The sequence below is a fragment of the Pinus tabuliformis genome, chromosome Q, assembly GCF_031772625.1.
Source record: "Pinus tabuliformis cultivar Carrire ecotype Pingquan chromosome Q, CPIR1, whole genome shotgun sequence".
In the NCBI taxonomy this organism is placed as follows: domain Eukaryota; kingdom Viridiplantae; phylum Streptophyta; class Pinopsida; order Pinales; family Pinaceae; genus Pinus; species Pinus tabuliformis.
Window position 1 is genome coordinate 1,349,932,137 of NC_142296.1, and position 20,354 is coordinate 1,349,952,490.

Consider the following 20,354-nt stretch of genomic DNA (forward strand, 5'->3'; position numbering starts at 1 on the left):
CTTTGGAAACTCAAATGCTTTGTTTTTCATTGTTACAAAAAAAAATGAATGCATGAATTAAGAGACAGGTTCATTGTAAACGTACCATTATTACTATAATAAACAATGAAATAATCTCATGCTCATAATATAGTCTGGTTAGTTAGGAAATGTTGCCAAGTAATGCATTGATCTTTGTGTGACATATAATTGCTATTTGTTCTTGGTAATGCTAAAACCCTGAACCAGGTCTTCAGAGGCACATGTGTGCCTTTTGCTAACATCTCAGATCATTCACGTTGAAGATGCACAGTGGCACAATTACAGGAAAAAAAGAAGTTTCCATCTTGCTAGCTTCAAACACAGTTTTATAATGAGAAATGCCTCGAAGAATAATTTCTTCTTGGACAAAAGAATTTAGGTCAAATAGATAATGTACAAGAATAGAGATAAAATCATGTCAGAGATAGTTTTCCTTGAATAAAGAATATTACTTGCATAGCCTTTTACATTGAATTTCATCTAATTTCCCTCTCACAAACAGGGAGTAACCGCAGGATAATGACATCATTCAAAAGAGCTGAATTAATGCTTTGAACGGTTATCTGTAACTTGAGCATATTACAACTGGGAATTATGAAAAAGGCCTAGAAGCAGGATTTCATAAACAAACCAATAGAGGTTTCCTGGCATAGCAATAGATATGCACTCAATCGGCTGACAAAAAAAGGGTTGCCTTTGACCTGTGGAGAACAGTATGCTTACATATGATCTTCAAAGCCTCCCCAACTTTAGAAAGAAAGTACTTTAGAAGCGCAATCAGCTTAATATCTCTAGGCCGACTACCATGCATATTCTGTAGAGCAGCGCATGATGTCGCTTATTGATGGTTCAACCCAATTACCTTCACCATGAGGACCATGGCTTCAAGTTGCTAACTGCCTGGGATTCCCATTATGATCAGGTCTCTTTATAAGTAATACAAACAGACCGGTTTCCAATAAAGAAATAACAGGCTGAGATATCTTACTTTAAACTCCAAAGTAAGATATAGTGCTACAAATTACATTGACAGAAACTAAATAATACCACTTTTCAGCCTTTCCATTCGGGCTTGAAGAACAGATAACGTTCTTTCGTCCTTGGGAGGAACATCCGCAGATTGTAGTGATACCTCTATGTTAGGAAGATCAGTTGCTTGAGATACATTGGCTTGAGAAAATGCCATAGGCAGTGATCCATTTGAATATGAAGTCGGTGATCCACTCCTAGAGTTTCCGGTAGTAGCAGCCTGTATACTTTTCATTCTTTCTCTAATTGCATCCAATGTGCCGTGTGGAGCAGAATGAATTGATGTTTTTTCACCTTAACAGTAGAACATGCTTGATAAGTTCCTATTACAAACAATAATTATGCAAAGTAAAAATTAAGTAAAAAAATCAAACATATTTTACCTTCTGGGATACTGTTGCTTTGATATTGACCAGCTAGGAATCGTATGTGAGAAAGTTTCCTTGAATCATGCTGATTGAAAGCTCCAGCATGAGTAACTCCACTGACACTTCTGTCTACATCCTCCTGACAAGAGGTTAAGTTAGCACTATTTTGATCCACCCTGACCATCTGCAACCTCTCATTAAGAGGAGAAGGGGGGGCAAGTTTTGGAGAAGTATAGCTTGGAGAAGACACAGGAGGTGGTGTTGATATAGGCACACTAGAGGGTGTTCTGCCAGCAGCAGAATTTTTCTCAATCTGCATATGCAGACAAATTGATAAAAATAAGCTTAAATTGCCATTACATATTTAGGAATATAGAAAACTGTTAAAATGAACGGTGGTCAGGACTATGATACCTGTGCTAAACCATCTCTGATATATGTCCGAAATGCTTCACTTGCATTTTGGAGCTGTGAGAAAATATCTACCTGCAAAAGTAGGCCATGGAGAGCATTAGTAACTGGGAAAATGTATCACAACAGTCTCGTTGTTGTCTGATATCAGTTTCAACTATTAATATTAAACATATTAAATGAAAAATTTCATTAGGAATTTTTTAGTATGGTTGTAGGTTTACAGCAAGGCAATAGTATGCTTTACGTTCATAATAATACAGGCATAGTGCTATCTTCTGAACGTTGATTTTATATTAGTAAATTCATGGAGAGAACTTTCATCTAATGGATATCAAATGCCAATTTTTTTCTGTGCGATAAGAAGGCATGCTGTACTGCCAATCTCGGCATTTATTTTCAAGGAATTTCCATGTGAAAATTCAATACACGACTATTCTTTAATGATAATAGCACAAAATTTTGGGTTAACTAGTTCAACAAAGTCATAAATCCTTCATGTAAATAATCTTATGATGTAAACAGACACCACTAAAATTGGCTAGGCAATGTGAAGAATCAATGGTACAGACTTACCTGGGGATACATCTGAGTAATGCGATGGAGTTCATATAAGCCAACTGAGCAAGTTTGTTTGTCTCCAATTTTTTTGAAAATTGCAGCTAGCTCTTGCTGAAAGGCAGGATGCATTATGTAAATCATGTATGTCAGGCACATGCCAATCAATTATTGCACATAAGAAAAACTGGAATCAATGAACTCTTTTAATGCTTCTACTGAAGCTATACATGATTGATATAAGATTGGATCGTTCATTTTATTGCTTCTACCAAAACAATATAGTCCATACACTAATTATTCAGGATGCATTACTCTCTAAAATGAGTGATGAACTAGGTCATTTCGTCCACCTTCAACTGTGCATCTACAGAATGCGTCGTAGCAGGATTTGGACCATTTGCAGTTGAATCTCCCCAGTTAGAATGACCAACAGCTCCAGCAGGATTCAACATTCTAGCTGCTGCCAAAGTCTGTAGTATGCAAATAGAAGGGTAACATTAACAATAAGATCACAACATTCCCTTTCATCAAAGATATGAATAAGCTTTGCATGATATTCTCTATACATGGCATGCCATTATATGAAATCCCAATTGAGTTTCCTTCCAAAACTATAGCTTACATTCTGTCCTCAGCCCAAGCTTGCTTTCGTAATAAATATTGAGTATTCACTCAATATAATTAGAATATAGTCAAGACTCAAAACCATCAATCATAGTGAAACAATTTGATTAATGAAAGGCTCAAATGAAATACACTACCTGGAGATTAAGTTCAATGTATGCAAGAATTATAGGCTGTGGTTCCATATCTATTGGAACCATCGAGAGATGGCCTTTGATTGCAGTTCCACGTAGTTTAACTAATTCATGCAATACAGTTTTAACCATACGCAATGGTTTATCATCTGCCCCAGCTCTGTGAAAATGTGATAAACTCAGCAACATTTTTTTCTTTGACTAGGTAAATAAAAAAGAGGTTATAATGTTAATTACACATAATACATATATATTACCTCCTGCGAATTTCTTCCATGCCCAGTTCTTCTAGATACTGGTGTATGCTTTCAAGTAGCTGGTCAAGATCAACCTCAAATATGGTATTTTGAAGAACCTGTAAGTGATGTACATGAAATCAACCTATTTGTACACATCAAATGCCTTCTAAAAACTTGAAAATTAATGGTTCAAACTGCAAAGAACATACCGTTTATACCATATATTACCTTTGTCAACTTGATGAGACACTTAACAACAAGGTCAGAGAACTTGAGGCTTCTAATTGCATCAACATCCCTTGATGCTGGTGATGGCCACCTAGATGGGTCTAGTGGCTGCAGGAGGCGAATTAGAACTACAAATGCAGAAGTCCTGTCTGCATTCTCCTGCACAACAAAAAATGAAAACATTATTGCACACATTCCATGGTTTCTAGAGTTTGATTTGAACAAAATAGAATGTTTGCAATGTAACACGATATAGTTACGCTAATAGAAAACTAAAGACTATAGAACTCTCACCAAGATCTTTAGCATCAACACATTTAGCGCTTTCAATAACTGGCTACCATCATCCACTAATGGAACCCTTTCATCCAGAAGCCATAGGAGAAGCTCTGTGATAAGATTCTGCAAAGTGTCTGTTTTCACCCTATGGGAAACCTTCTTTATTTGGAATGTCTGCATATGTAAAGTAAGATATTGAACAATGGAGAAAATAGCCACCCCAAACAAGAAAAGAAACAAATCAAATTGCAGGTAGAAAGAATTTAACAGTAAAGCATTTTACCTGCATTAATGTGTTTAAGACATATTTACATGACCTTGAAGATGCCCCAGAAAGGACTAAGTTGAATGTCTTATCCACCTGAAGTTACAGTACAAAAATCAATCAATTATAACGTACCTGCAGCATGTCAGTATGCTTATTTTGATATGAACAACAACAGCCAGAATTCTGAGTGGTGAAGCTGATTAATCTACCATATAAAATTTTATAAATCCACAAACCTTTGTTGTCAAGCATGACACGAGACGGTCTGCATCATTTACAAGATTATCCATAGCCGTGCTTTCATGGTCATTATTAGCTTGACTTAGCTCATAACAAACATGCTTCATGCCTTCAACAGCCTACATGATGGCAGAGATACCAAACTCAGATAAGTGTCTTAAACAGAAAATCCGAGTCCTCTCCATCATAAGTTCCATTAGAATGTGATTCATCAAGTGATAGAATATATTTAATGGAGAAAGAATACAGCACTATATGAATAATTATTAATCATCAGAAGAAAAAGAATGATATCAATGTAAAAAATAATAACATTGCTTTGCTTCCTCGAGAACATCATAAAGCTCCAATCTTGAGATGAAGAAGGCCCTATAAATGGAGGCACTTTTATAAAAGCTTGGGATATATGCTCTTTAAGTGAGAAATCAGCGCATCATGCAATGCCACAAACAACCTGATCCGGTGATCCATAGTCAATAACATCAACTGCTTCATTCCAATTGGATGGACCCACTGGTAATGCAGCAGAGACACTGACATGTTGATCCGCAAAAGCCTCAAAATGTCCATGGTTGATGCGAATTCTGTAGGGAAGAACATAAGACAAGAGGAATGTCATCTGCTAAACAGTTTAATTGAGAGAAAAGACAGAAACCAATAAGAATATGCAACTCTATAATTTCCGAAAATCAGAAGGGAGACATTATCACTTTCAAGTTACAAGTGCCAGAAATTCCAATGCTATGAACAACACAGCATTTTATGTTGCAAATTTCAATAGCATTTCCTTTAAATTCATTTGAATATACTCATTTCAAATTATCAACCTTGGCAAACTTGGAGAAGAAGTAGGCCTCAGAATAACATCACCGCTTTGTTCAGCCGTCTCCAACCTGTAAATTAAAGATAGATATTAACTAAAATACTATTTAAAATTTAAATGCCCAGACTAAAATGTATATGACACCATCAAAACCAAAAACATAATTATATCTGTTACAAAGGCATTGCCAGGTTGACAACAGGTTGATAAATCTTGGTATCATATATCCCTAGTTTTGATTGATTCCATTACATAAGCCACACAGCCATGATAAGGCACAGCTTTTAATCTCTACAGATTTGGAACACTTGCAGTCATTTCCATTTGAAGTTTGTACATTTTAGACGCTGTTAAAAGATTTCACCCTCAGGTTCCTCTTGTTAGCTTTTGGGGTTAATTGAAACTTGAAAGGTGTTTACACCATGGTTGAGGGTGCTTTATGTGATGTAGGTTGCATGGTGTTTTGACTACCCTTAGTTGCACCATGATGGACGAATACATTGGAGATAGCTTACTCATGAATTACTATGTTTTGACTTGATGCTTATGTGGCACACTTCCTTGGGATGTTGGAGATCAATGTGGCTTGGTGACATTCTTCATGGCAATGTGCACATGGAGGATTTGGTTGGTTGCTTGGGAGGACGACCCACTTGGAGGAGTTTTGAGCATTTAAGAAGAGAGCATTGAGGCCTAGATAGCATGGGGGCACTTGGTTGCCTGCATGGAGCCTTGTGCTTACTTGAGGACACTTGCGTTGACTGGTGTTCATGGAGGTGTAGTGGAGCACGTGGCTTACGAGGTAGAATTGGAAATTTGGATACCTTTGGACCCTTCCTGTGAAGTGCTCAATTTGCGGCCCTTACTTGGAGGATATGCATATCTCACAGCTTGAAATGTGTCATGTGCATACCTTGGAGCTTGACATGTTTGGTGTTTATTTTCTTGGGCTGCCTTGTGTATTTGGGTGGAAAATACTGAAATATATACGGGTGCAATTTATATTTCAGCTTCAGCTCTAAGGCTGAAAGTTCACAGGTATAACTCTGGGAATCCTCAAGGTTGAGGTGAAATTTCTGAATTTGTATTAAACACAAATTCTTGAAATTTCAACACCTCCTCTCACTAGTAGTGAAATATATAGTGCTGTAATCAATATTTCAGAGTCAGCCCCAAGGCTGAAAGTTAACAGGAAATAGATCTGGGAAACCTCAGGGTTGAGGTGGAACTAATGGATTTGCATTAAGCACGGAATCTTGAAATCCCAATAACTCTTCACAAGTGGACATACACTACAGCTGCATGTGATCCTGAAAGAATTATTTTTGACCTGTGTGATGCACCCTTCTTTTCTTATTTATAAGTAATGTGCCTCTACTTATCACTGCAAAAAGGATTTAATAGAGTTTTGAAGTTTCTTTTTGTGGATAATAAGATGTTCCCTAACAGCACTGTCAGGCATCCTAGTGTTCCATGAGATTTCTAAGTTCTAACATAAACTAGCTGGGCCTTTTAGTTTTGGCAAAGCTTTGACAACCTACCATGCAAAACAATCTATGATCCACATTCTTAGAAAATTGCTAAGAAATGTTTAAGATCAAGCATGCAACAAATGGCAATGTCAAGAAGTACAAAGCGAGGTTCATTGCGAAAGGGTTCTCCCAAAAGGAGGGAGTAGATGTAATGACCCATTTTGGATTTATAAGCAAAAAGGTATTAGTAAACATATGATATATGCATATGATAGCTACATATGCATAAATCACATGTCTTATGCTAGTATACTTATTAAATAATTACAAAAGATGTTTAAACGAAAGATAAAGGGATTAAGTACCTAAAATCATTAAGAAGGGAAATATTGCCTAAAATTCGACACTCTCCAAATATATATATTAAAAGATTTTCGTAATTATAAAGTTATTTAATAAAATTTACACTTCCAATCCTATTAATGTAAATATGTATAAATATTCATTTTAATTTAAATATTATAATTAAAATATTAAAAGTTAAAAATAACTATTTAATATAACAAACACTTAATAATATACCTTGGTATACTGTAGAACCTCTATTCTACACCTATTTGTCTACCATTTTCCTCAACTTTTCCTTATCTTTCCTTCACTTTTGCCTCATTTTCACCATAAAACCTCTCAGATCATTACATTCAGTGTCAATAAGCATGATCAAGCAAGTTTTGCTAATGGATGACTATTTGTTTAGTTTTTGACTTACTTGCAGGAATCCCGCAGCTATCTGAAGATCCTGCAGCCTTTTTGTTAAACACTATGATCCACGTGTCGGTTTGCTAGACGAGCCACATGGGCACTCAGGTATCAGCGTGCTCGAGGTTCCTGTCCCTTTGTTCCAGCCATCCACGTCATTTTTACCCATGGTCAAAGCTGGTTAAGCCACGGTCAACTCAAGGTGGTTTAAACGGTGTTTGAAAGCTGTTTGGTCACGTCACCTTAAATGGTGATTTGTCCATGTTCTACAGATGGCAGGGGACGTAATCCAACATAGGATTTATTATCCATGTCGACAGAACCACTAAACTCGTCCACGCAGCCGTGATGTGTCAAAGGACCTTTAATACGCATACTGTTTTATTGTTTTTCTGTTAACTAGCTGTACGAGTAGGCTATCTTAGAAACTCCTATAAATTGATGCGTCTGCGTACGCTCAAAGAACTTTGGATTAGTTGTAATTTTCTGAACTTGTGTGGAATTTAAGAGCTTTGTGAACTCTGTTTTCTAGTGCTATTCCAGCACTCTGTTTTGTATACTTTTTGCAAATGGAGGAATAGACATAGCACCGTTTTGAAGTTTCCAGATCTCTGAGTTTTCTTGTGGCTGAATGAACAGAGGGCCCCTGCTCGTCTCAGCCTTTGTAAAGTATTTTATGTGCAGCATTTCATTATTCTCTTATTTATTTCCTTAAGCATGTATAGTTTCATTTACTTGTTTTCCTTTATTTTCAGCTGATCAGTGTTATTTCTTTGCAGGTTTCTTTTAGCCCGGGATTTATTTTTATATGTGTTGTGTTTGCTTTACAGCTAATGGTATTTGAAGTTGACAATTCAAGTGCTGCCTTTGTCTTTATAGTTAGTTTTTAATCTTATTTCTCAAAGAGCTGTTAACATACATGAATGATCTTCATCACAAATTATTATCTTTTAAGATCAAAATATCACTAACTTGCAGCTTGTTTGGGTACTTTTTGGACTGTTCTTAAGCTACTTTCTTTCCGTGCTTTACACAGTACATGTGCTTTGAAGCATCGAGTTAGAAAGAGTAAATCATTACCACTAGTCTTTAGAGTAAAAGTTTTTGATTTTAAAGTGCTTCCTAGACTATTTCCTCACTACTTTCTAATCATGCTTTCCATAGTACATATGGCTGAAGTAGAGAATTAGAAATAGCAAATTATTATCATTAGTCTTTCAAGCATATTTTTCTCACTTTTATAAATTCCACTTAAGCTACTTTCTTTCCGTGCTTTACACAGTACATGTGCTTTGAAGCATCGAGTTAGAGAGAGATAATCTTTATTCTTGGGTTTTAAAAGTGATTCTCTTTTCTTTTATTAGCAGCAACTTGAACGGTGTCTAGTGCCATTGGTAGTGGTCATTTGCTTTCAAGTTTATTTCAAGTCATTTCAATTCATTTATTCTTTCCAAGCATTTCCTTTCAAGCAATTAGTTAGAGACCACTCCACACACACTTCCACTCATTTAGAATTCACTCTACACACACACCATCATTCACTTGTTTATAAATTCTCACTCCATCTTAGGAACATAATTAACCACAACAACACCCCCCAACGATAAGAAAAACTCTAAGAGGTTACTTAAGTACATATAGTACACCCTCACTTCATCAGCTTACGAGCCCCGGGTTGACAATAAATACTAGCAATTTAGATAACGCTAAATTGACTAAACATTTTGGCGCCGTTGCCGGGGAAGTGAAATTAAGTAGCCATATTCTTAGAAGAAAAAAAAATATAAAAAAAAAACTTCAAGAAAAGAAGTTAATGACCTATCTAAGTATGCTCTCCTCTTGCACTTTGAAGTGATCTGGAGGATCAGAAAGGAGAAAGTTATTGATCTAATAGTTTCTTGAGTATGCTCTCTTCTTGCACCTAGAGTGAACTGGAAGATCAGAAAAAGAACTATTTAACTTGACTTGAAGATAAAATAAAAATGACATGCATAGAGCTAGAGATTCTAGGGGAAGGTTTTTAGCTAGAGCTCGAAGTTCAATTTTTACAAGTCCATCTGCTTCAAGAGATAGACAAGAGACACCTCCCTTATCTCCAACCGAAACTCCTAGTCCTGAAATTCAAGAGCCAAGAGTTGACTCTCCTACACCTTCTATTGAGTTTGAACTAGGAAGAGACTCTTCTCTTTCTCCTACCAGAAAACCAATTGTAATTGAGGAAATAGACTCACCTGAAGAGGAAGGAGAAATCTCTTCTCATTCACCCTTTGTAGAAGAACCAGAAGATTTTGAAATCCCTAGGAGAATCATCATGGCAGAGGAAGAAGGAGGCGGTAGAGGTAGAGGTAGAGGAGGAGGAGGAAATAATAATAACAATGGAGGAGGTAGAGGTCCCATTGGAGGAAATAGAGATGGGGATAATTCATTTGGGTTTCCCATTGTTGATGAGGACTCCCGAGCCACCATGAAAAACATATCACCATCCGTCCTCCCAAATTTTCATGGATTAAGAACTGAGGACCCTGAAACATTCTTGTTTGAATTTGAAGTTGTGTGTCGAACTTATGACTATCTGGATGATACTCAGAAGCTCAAACTGTTCCCATCAACATTAAAAGATCAAGCTTTGAAATGGTTCATGGGGTTAGTTACTCAATCCATTAGGACCTGGGATGAAATGAAACAAACCTTTTTGGATAGGTATTTGGACTATTGTATGCTTACTGATCATAAGGGTGAGGTTTTTAAAATGGTGCAAAAAGAAGATGAGAGCTTAGAAGATTTACTTGAGAGATTTCAATATAATTTAAAAAGAGCAAAAATGAGTACCTTGGATGAAGAGACCTTAAAAGCCCTCTTATTAAAAGCCATTAGGGATGAATGGATAGATATCTTAAACATGATGGGAAAGGGGGATATTTCTCAACTTTCTCTCAATGATATAGCAGAACTTTGTATCCATCTCTCAAGGGGCAAATCAAAAACTCAAAAAGGGCCTAGAGATCCTTCTCTCCTTAGGGCAAATAAATCTGCAACAGGATCAGTGAGTAGGGCTGAAATCGGTAATATGCTAGATGAATTTAAAACTGACATCTTAGGGAGTCTCAGTGAACAAATTGATACCCTTAAGATTCAAAATAAACAAAAAGCAGAAGCCGAGGCTATGACTATCTTTTGCCCGAAGTGTAGAAAGAAGCATGCTTTAAGGGAATGTCCCTTGGAAGCACAAGTTGTGGAAACCTGTGTAATTTGCTCAGAAACCCATGAGACCAAGGAATGTCCTTCAATCCCTGGCCTCAAAGCAGTCTTTCAAGAAGATCCAAGTACGCTTGAATCCCTTTGTTTTGTTGCAAGGAAACCTTGGCAGGGGCAGCAAAATCAAGGGTTTAATAACTCTATGAATTTCCAACCCCCACCAAATTGGAATCCTTGGTCACAACCACAAAATCCTTTCCAAGCATGGTTGCAAAGCATGCAAATGCAAAATCCTTATGGGAGATTTGCCCAATTCTATCAATATCCTCAATCCTTTCAGAATCAGCAAGCTCCCCAACTTCCAAATCAAGGTCAACAATTGTCATTACCATTCCCTCAACAACAACAACCTCCTCCACAAAATCAAAATTCTCAACTCTTGTTACAATCTCAGCAGAGGCCAAATCAACTTCCCTCTCAACCTCAACCAAACCCCAATAATAGAAATCCTCAAAATGCTTATGTGATGGAAGGTCAACCACTTATGGAAGGTCAACCATTCCCTACCTATATGGTTGTCCCTCTCAATGAGGTCCAACTCAGATCAGGTAGAATCCTAGACCAACCTTCTACAAGTGCTCAACAACCAAGCATTTCTGAGGAAGAATCTCTCAAAGCCAATAAGGGTTCTGAAGTATCCCTTCAAAACCCAAGCATTAAAGAAAAAGAAAAAGAATCAACTCCCTTAGTAGAGCAACCCACATCTTCAGCTATTCCTCCTTTTCCTGAAAGATTGCAAATTGATAAAGGAGTGGAGAAGCAGATTTGGTTGCCTGACTATAGCTTTCTAGATGAATTGAAAAATGTCTGTATCAAGATCCCCTTGTTAACAGCCATTAAGGAGATTCCCATTCTAGCAAAGACAATAAAGGAGATGAGTTTGAAAAAAACAATAAAAAGAACCAGAGACACAAAAAGGATACATCTAGTTGGAAAAATTGCAGACATTATGATGGGTAAAATTACCATGCAAAAATATGTAGATCCCGGTAGCCCTATTGTTAAAACTCACATTAATGGGGTTGAAATCCCAAATACCTTGATTGACTTAGGAGCCGCTATCAACATTATGAGTAGACAGACCATGGATCAGTTAAAACTTCCTAACCTTCTCTTTACACCTACTTTGCTGCAACTTGCAGACAGATCAATTATTAAACCTGATGGTGTATTGGAAGACATTCCAGTCTCACTAGACTCTTGGGAATATCCAGTTGATTTTATGATTTTAACTCCCAAGAACAATCTAGGAGGACATCCTCTTATTCTAGGAAGACCTTAGCTGGCCACAGCTGATGCTTTCATAAGTTGTAGGTCGGGAGACATGTATATATCAGATGGTAATTCTACCAAGAAATTCAACTTGTATCCTCCCGCAAAGGCAATAACAGAAATAGGAGAAGATGAGTGGATTGATGATGAGGATACTCTTCAACCTGTTCTAACCATCTCTGAAATCAGTGAGGACAGTCAAATTCTAAATACATTAGAAAATTTTGAGGCACCTTTAGAATATGACTCTTCACAATTCCAGTTAGATGCAGATATTGAATATCTTTCCTCTAGACAGATGTCTCTCTTCTCAATGGAAGAGTTTGGTAGTTCTACAGTTGAAGTCTTTCCAGGAAAAACATTAAATATTAACAAGAACTTGGAAAGACTACAACAAGAAGAATTAACTAAACTGTTGCAAAAACATTCCACTGCCTTTGCATGGGAATATACTGACATGAAAGGAATCGACCCTAAGACTTGTATTCATCATATTTACATTGAAGAAAACAGCAGACCTATCAGGCAGCCACAAAGACGGATGAATCCAAATCTTAGGGAAATTGTGAAAGAAGAACTTCAGAAATTGCTCAAGGTAAACTTCATTTACCCCATTTCAGATAGCCAATGGGTTTCTCCCTTGGTTATAGTGCCCAAAAAGAATGGTAAATGGAGAGTTTGCATAAACTATCGAGAATTGAACAAGGCAACCTTAAAGGATCATTTTCCTCTACCTTTTATTGATCAGGTATTAGACACTTTAGCAGGTAAAAAGTATTTCTCATTCTTGGATGGTTTTAGTGGTTACAATCAGATTCAGGTAGCACCTGAAGATCAAGACAAAACCACCTTTACTTGTCCTTGGGGGACTTTTGCCTATCGAGTACTCCCTTTTGGTTTGTGCAATGCACCTGCTACATTTCAAAGGGCTGTACTAGGAATCTTCTCAGATCTGATTCATGATTGTGTAGAGGTATACATGGACGATTTCACAGTCTATGGTAATACATTTGAAGAAGCTTTGGCAAATTTGGAAAAAGTACTGGTAAGATGTAAGGAAACAAATCTTTCTTTAAGTCATGAAAAGTGTTTTATGATGTTTACTGAAGGGATTGTTTTAGGACATCATATTTTAGGAGATGGAATCAAAGTTGATAGATCTAAAGTAGAAGTCATCTCTAAGTTACCTGTTCCAAATTGCCAAAGAGATGTTAGAAGTTTTCTTGGGTTTACTGGTTATTACAGAAGATTTATTGAAAACTTCACTAAGATAGCATCCCCTCTTTTCAAATTACTCACTAAAGATTGTGAATTTAAGTGGGATCCTGAATGTCAATCTGCCTTTGAAGCTTTAAAGACTAGAATATCTGAAGCACCCATTTTAAGGGGTCCAAATTGGAAACTCCCTTTCCACATTTCTACTGATGCTTCAGATACAGCTTTAGGAGCTGTTTTGGGACAAAAGGATTTGATCCCTTATGCCATTTATTACACGAGTAAGAATTTGACTCCTACTGAGTTAAATTATACTGTTACTGAAAAGGAGTTTCTAGCCGTTGTTCATGCTATAAACAAGTTTAGACACTATATAACCGGCTATGAAACCTTTGTCCACACTGATCACTCTGCCATTAGATACCTCATGAACAAACCAGTCACTAATGGTAGAGTTACAAGATGGCTTTTGCTTTTACAAGAATTCAACATAACTGTGTTAGATCGACCAAGTAAACAGAACACAGTAGCTGACTTCTTGTCTAGAATCCAAAACACTAATGAGGACTCTCCGGTAGAGGATAAATTTCCAGATGAGTATTTGTTTGCAGTAACTACCAAAACCCCTTGGTATGCTGATATTGCTAATTATTTAGTTACTGGAAAATTACCTTTACATTTATTTCCTAATGAGAAAAGGAAAATCATTCAGGATAGTTCACTTTATTCTTGGATTTCTAATGAATTGTTCAGAACAGGGCCAGATTTGATGATCAGAAGATGTGTACGAGAGGATGAGATGCCTGACATCCTTAAGGCATGTCATGACGAACCTTGTGGCGGACATTTTTCTGATAAGAGGACTGCCTATAAAATCCTTTCATCAGGATATTATTGGCCTTCTCTCTTTAAGGATGCAAAGCAATATGTTAAAAGGTGTGACAGTTGTCAAAGAACTGGGAGACCAACTCTTTCAAATGAAATGCCACTACAGCCACAGGTATGCATCGAACCTTTCGAGAAATGGGCTCTAGATTTTGTTGGACCAATTAATCCGCCATCCAAGCAAAATAGATATATACTGGTTTGTACTGATTATGTTACCAAGTGGGTAGAAGCTATAGCATTAACTTCTGCTACTGAAAATTCAGTTGTTCAATTTCTTTTCAAGGATATTTTCACTCGTTTTGGTGTCCCAAGAGAAATTGTAACAGATCAGGGAAGCCAGTTCACATCAAGGATGGTGGAAAAGCTGATGGAGGAATATAAGATTAAGCATAGAACATCTACTCCATACCATCCGCAAGCGAATGGTCAAGTAGAATCTACAAATAAAGTTCTTGAAAGCATCATCACAAAGACTGTTCATCTTCATAGAAGAGATTGGGCAGAAAGGCTTCCTGAAGCCTTATGGGCCTATAGAACTACATGGAGGAACACTACAGGACATTCTCCCTATGAACTTGTTTATGGGAAGGAAGTCCTGTTCCCCATTGAGTTCCAAATCAAGACCTTCAAGACAGCAGTTCAATTGGGGATGAGCTTATCAGAAGCCCAGAAGCACAGAATGGACCAATTAAATGAACTAGATGAAATGAGACAAGATGCAATTCTAAGAACCGATCTAGTTCAGCACCAAAGAAGCAAATGGCATGATCGACATATCAAAGAGAAGAAGTTTCAAAAGGGTGATTGGACACTCTTGTTTGATTCAAAATTTAAGGACTTCAAAGGAAAATTTCAAACTCATTGGCTTGGGCCATATGAGATTGATGAAGTCTTTAATAATGGAGCAGTTAGAGTGAAGACTATTGATGAACTTCAAACTCCCTTTATTGTGAATGGCCACCGGTTAAAAGTCTACCACAAGCCACTCTCAAAAGAGGAGTTTGTTAAGTTATTCCAAGGCGATTCTGAAATGAGGCTGGTGGAGAAGAATTCTTCTCCTCCATCAGCCTAATCTCTGTTTCTTTCAATTCCAAAAAAAAAAAAAAAAAAAAGAAAAAAAAGAAAAAAAAGGGAAAAATGAATAAATGTATGAGCCTGAAAACCAATCTCTGATTGGCAGTCTCATGCAGAAAACATAAGGTGAAAATCAGGGTCACCTGACACCTAATGTTTTCCAAAAAAAAAAAAAAAATCTCTCTCTCTTTCATTTCCATTTCATTTATTTCATCTCACCATTTTCTTCCATCTTACCATCTTCACTTCACCTCACTGCTTTCCACTCACTCATTCATTCCTTCATTCCATTTCACTTCATTAATAAAGTTTTTTTTTTGGCAACTAAAGTATTTTATGCAGCTAGAAGACTTCATTACAGTTTCTGCAGCCATTTGACAATCCTGCAGCCGATTAGCTTTCCTGCAGCCTTCTGTACCTGCACAAGAAACACAGTTTGTCTGAAGAAAATATTTACAGTTCAAAATCATCAAAGACAAGGAGAAAAGGTCATGTGCTAGCAATAAAGTTAACAAAAGGTTAGTAGCAAATCATCAGAAGCCAAATCAAATCAAAAGTGATCCGAGGTATGTTCAAAACTCTAAACCTATGGTTATTTCATTATGCGGAATTTTCTGGGTTATGTCTTGTTGGCCACTAAACGTAATGATTACCCATTTTCTTTTTCCCATGCGACCACAAATCTCCGAATCCTCCACGTCTACCAGCTCATAATAACCACGATTTTTGAAATTACATGTGGCTGTTTCGGTCATTAAGGTCTTGTACCCTAATGACGTAACCTACCGCATTACGTCTCTCAGTTCTCGTTCCACAGCCATGTGTCACTCCACAGCCGAGATTAAAGAATGTAGCCGTTCCGTTCATTATTTCAAAACCCTCTATGCTCATAACACCCTATTCCTCGCCATCATCTCCCTTATTTCGTTTTCACTCACTACGATTACCTCCATAAACCATCCTCTGTTTTCCCTCTGCCGTATAGCCCGTAAACCTGTGATATAGTCGTATTACAACTGTTAGTCACCGTTTTCACTGTGTCCACGCTAATTCCACCGCTTAACTCTAAATTCAAGCCGTGAATTCCCGGTGTCTGAGGCTGTTAATGCACCGTATACCCTCTGTTCCACAAAGTCTGAACAGGAACCGAGGAGTTACTGTGTGAAGTTACGGAGTTACTGTGTAAGGTCACCATCAAATTTGTGTTTAAACAAGAGCTGAAGAGTCGATGGGAAAGCTTTTGAGGGCTGAACCCGAAGGTTCGAAATTCTTGGAGGCATATCCTCAGGTTGAGGAGGCACTACAAAAAGCCAATTGGTTACAATGTATCAGAAAGTTTAAGGGCTACCATAAGGAAGTAACCAAAGCCTTTGCAAGATCATTTAAGGATAAAGACAGTCAGGCAATTGTGGGTGATTTAACAATTACAGTCAGCGAAGGAAGCATAGCAAGGGCTACCTCTCTTCCACAAACCGGTGAACGTTGGTTCAAAAACCGAGCAGTCCAGGATCAACAATGGAAGCGGATTTTTAAAAACCCAGGTATGGACACAAGTGTTTTCACCAAAGGAATTCCAATTTCCCATGTTAAAGAAGAATGGAAAATTCTATTGTTATTAGTACAAAAGTTTTTCACCTGTGAAGGGAGATTTGGAGTGTTGTATGTCTATCATGGTAAAATTATGCTGCAGTTTCAAGGAGAACATGATATAAACCTTCCTTATTTCCTATTTCAAAGCCTTAGGAAAATGTGTTCCATGGCTCAACGAAATCCACGAAATGTAGAAGCTTACCTCTGTCACCATGGTCTTGTAAAATTATTGATAGAAGAACAGTTAAAAGAAAAACAAGACACATGGGAAAAATTCCTTGTAAGGAATCATTTTGCAGAGCCTGGAGAGTCTTCTATACCTAGAAAAAGCAGAAGGAAGAGAAAAGAAAGTATCTCTGAGACTGATATCTTAGAAGAACAAACTGTGGCAGAAATAGAAGTCCATCATCCTGAACCTGAGATTGAACCCACTGAAGACAGTGCTCAAGAGGTCATCTCAGAAACCCTCGCTGAACTTGCCAAGGAAGCTGCCAAAAAGAAAAGAGAGGACAAAAAGAAACAAAAACAAGATAAGGGGAAATCCATAATCCGAGAAACTGACCAGACCCCAGAGCATTCTAGTGGTGAAGAAAGAGATAACCAGCCTTTAGCACAAAGGGTAGCTAAACTCCATGAGAAAACTGCCCTCTCCGAGAAAGTAAAAGTTCAAAAACCAAGGGAAAAGGCACAAAAAGAAACACAGAGTGCTGCCACGGTAAGAAGGAGTAGTAGATTGCAGAATAAAAGGAAAGCCACAAGGACACTCTTCGTTGATCTTGGCACACCTGAGAAGGGTGCTACAAAAGCAGACCTTGAGGATAGTCCATCACATGAGGCAGCTACTCCTCCAAGAGAAGACAGTCCATTTCAGCCGGAGTTTGAAACTGAAATTGAGCATGAATATAGTCCAAGGAGGTCACCAATTGTTGACCCAGTTCAACAAGAGGTGTACAACTATTATGAGACATTGGAGCAAAACACTGCTGGCCCAAGTAATGTCATACCTCATGAGCAGCAAATAGATTTACTTAAACAAGAAATCTATGAACTTGAAGTGCTGAACCGTCACATTAAACAGAGAAATGAAGAAATGAAGCAGCAAGCTGATATTGCCAAGGCAATCCAAGATAATACCTATCTTCACATGAGCATGTGGCAGAAGAAACACAACAGACTCAAGAAGAGATGCAGAAGGCTGAACAGAGCCTTAATTAACTTGAAATTCAGATGCATGTTCAAGAGGCCAAAGGTTAATGTTTCTACACAAAGGAAGAGAAGGAGGTTGGATGTCCTAGCTGAGGCATCCCAGCAGATGGACTGAATTGTGTTTTCATTGCATGAGGACATGCAATACCCTCGGAGTGGGGGTATGTAGAACCTCTATTCTACACCTATTTGTCTACCATTTTCCTCAACTTTTCCTTATCTTTCCTTCACTTTTGCCTCATTTTCACCATAAAACCTCTCAGATCATTACATTCAGTGTCAATAAGCATGATCAAGCAAGTTTTGCTAATGGATGACTATTTGTTTAGTTTTTGACTTACTTGCAGGAATCCCGCAGCTATCTGAAGATCCTGCAGCCTTTTTGTTAAACACTATGATCCACGTGTCGGTTTGCTAGACGAGCCACATGGGCACTCAGGTATCAGCGTGCTCGAGGTTCCTGTCCCTTTGTTCCAGCCATCCACGTCATTTTTACCCATGGTCAAAGCTGGTTAAGCCACGGTCAACTCAAGGTGGTTTAAACGGTGTTTGAAAGCTGTTTGGTCACGTCACCTTAAATGGTGATTTGTCCATGTTCTACAGATGGCAGGGGACGTAATCCAACATAGGATTTATTATCCATGTCGACAGAACCACTAAACTCGTCCACGCAGCCGTGATGTGTCAAAGGACCTTTAATACGCATACTGTTTTATTGTTTTTCTGTTAACTAGCTGTACGAGTAGGCTATCTTAGAAACTCCTATAAATTGATGCGTCTGCGTACGCTCAAAGAACTTTGGATTAGTTGTAATTTTCTGAACTTGTGTGGAATTTAAGAGCTTTGTGAACTCTGTTTTCTAGTGCTATTCCAGCACTCTGTTTTGTATACTTTTTGCAAATGGAGGAATAGACATAGCACCGTTTTGAAGTTTCCAGATCTCTGAGTTTTCTTGTGGCTGAATGAACAGAGGGCCCCTGCTCGTCTCAGCCTTTGTAAAGTATTTTATGTGCAGCATTTCATTATTCTCTTATTTATTTCCTTAAGCATGTATAGTTTCATTTACTTGTTTTCCTTTATTTTCAGCTGATCAGTGTTATTTCTTTGCAGGTTTCTTTTAGCCCGGGATTTATTTTTATATGTGTTGTGTTTGCTTTACAGCTAATGGTATTTGAAGTTGACAATTCAAGTGCTGCCTTTGTCTTTATAGTTAGTTTTTAATCTTATTTCTCAAAGAGCTGTTAACATACATGAATGATCTTCATCACAAATTATTATCTTTTAAGATCAAAATATCACTAACTTGCAGCTTGTTTGGGTACTTTTTGGACTGTTCTTAAGCTACTTTCTTTCCGTGCTTTACACAGTACATGTGCTTTGAAGCATCGAGTTAGAAAGAGTAAATCATTACCACTAGTCTTTAGAGTAAAAGTTTTTGATTTTAAAGTGCTTCCTAGACTATTTCCTCACTACTTTCTAATCATGCTTTCCATAGTACATATGGCTGAAGTAGAGAATTAGAAATAGCAAATTATTATCATTAGTCTTTCAAGCATATTTTTCTCACTTTTATAAATTCCACTTAAGCTACTTTCTTTCCGTGCTTTACACAGTACATGTGCTTTGAAGCATCGAGTTAGAGAGAGATAATCTTTATTCTTGGGTTTTAAAAGTGATTCTCTTTTCTTTTATTAGCAGCAACTTGAACGGTGTCTAGTGCCATTGGTAGTGGTCATTTGCTTTCAAGTTTATTTCAAGTCATTTCAATTCATTTATTCTTTCCAAGCATTTCCTTTCAAGCAATTAGTTAGAGACCACTCCACACACACTTCCACTCATTTAGAATTCACTCTACACACACACCATCATTCACTTGTTTATAAATTCTCACTCCATCTTAGGAACATAATTAACCACAACAACACCCCCCAACGATAAGAAAAACTCTAAGAGGTTACTTAAGTACATATAGTACACCCTCACTTCATCAGCTTACGAGCCCCGGGTTGACAATAAATACTAGCAATTTAGATAACACTAAATTGACTAAACATATACTATTCATTGTATTTAAATAATATAATTAAAAATGTAAAAGTTAATATTATGTAGTTAACATGACAACTATCTTCTATGTATATATTCACTTATATGAATAAACAGTTGGAGGTTACACATAACTATATGAGTAAGCAAATAAAAATCTGGGAAGGGTGGTGGATGAGATGGCGGCTACCTAAGAAAACTTATTTATCCATGTACAAAGAGAGATTGAGAAAAGGGGAAAAAGAACAGAGGGAAATGCGGAACTGAAGATTGAATTGTTGAGTTGAGAGATTGAAATTGAGAATTGGAGATATGAACTGAGAGACTAAAATTAAGAATTGGAGATCTGAGC

At 37.3% G+C, this 20,354-nt stretch overlaps 1 protein-coding gene across 1 annotated transcript in view; it reads right to left on the minus strand.

Annotated features, from left to right (window-relative positions):
* Positions 1–330: 330 nt before the first annotated feature.
* LOC149224891 (protein MOR1-like) overlaps positions 331–20,354 on the minus strand; it is a 251,649-nt gene continuing 231,625 nt past the window's right edge. Inside the window, exons 42-54 of the mRNA XM_089386325.1 lie at positions 5,230–5,295; positions 4,857–4,986; positions 4,399–4,521; positions 4,178–4,255; positions 3,910–4,068; positions 3,616–3,774; positions 3,406–3,503; positions 3,152–3,308; positions 2,741–2,860; positions 2,406–2,501; positions 1,833–1,904; positions 1,434–1,731; positions 331–1,344 (exon numbers count right to left, since the gene is read on the minus strand). Coding sequence (XP_089242451.1) covers positions 1,058–1,344; positions 1,434–1,731; positions 1,833–1,904; positions 2,406–2,501; positions 2,741–2,860; positions 3,152–3,308; positions 3,406–3,503; positions 3,616–3,774; positions 3,910–4,068; positions 4,178–4,255; positions 4,399–4,521; positions 4,857–4,986; positions 5,230–5,295 — 1,843 coding nt within the window. The 3' untranslated portion in view covers positions 331–1,057. The remainder of the gene's footprint in view (positions 1,345–1,433; positions 1,732–1,832; positions 1,905–2,405; positions 2,502–2,740; positions 2,861–3,151; positions 3,309–3,405; positions 3,504–3,615; positions 3,775–3,909; positions 4,069–4,177; positions 4,256–4,398; positions 4,522–4,856; positions 4,987–5,229; positions 5,296–20,354) is intronic.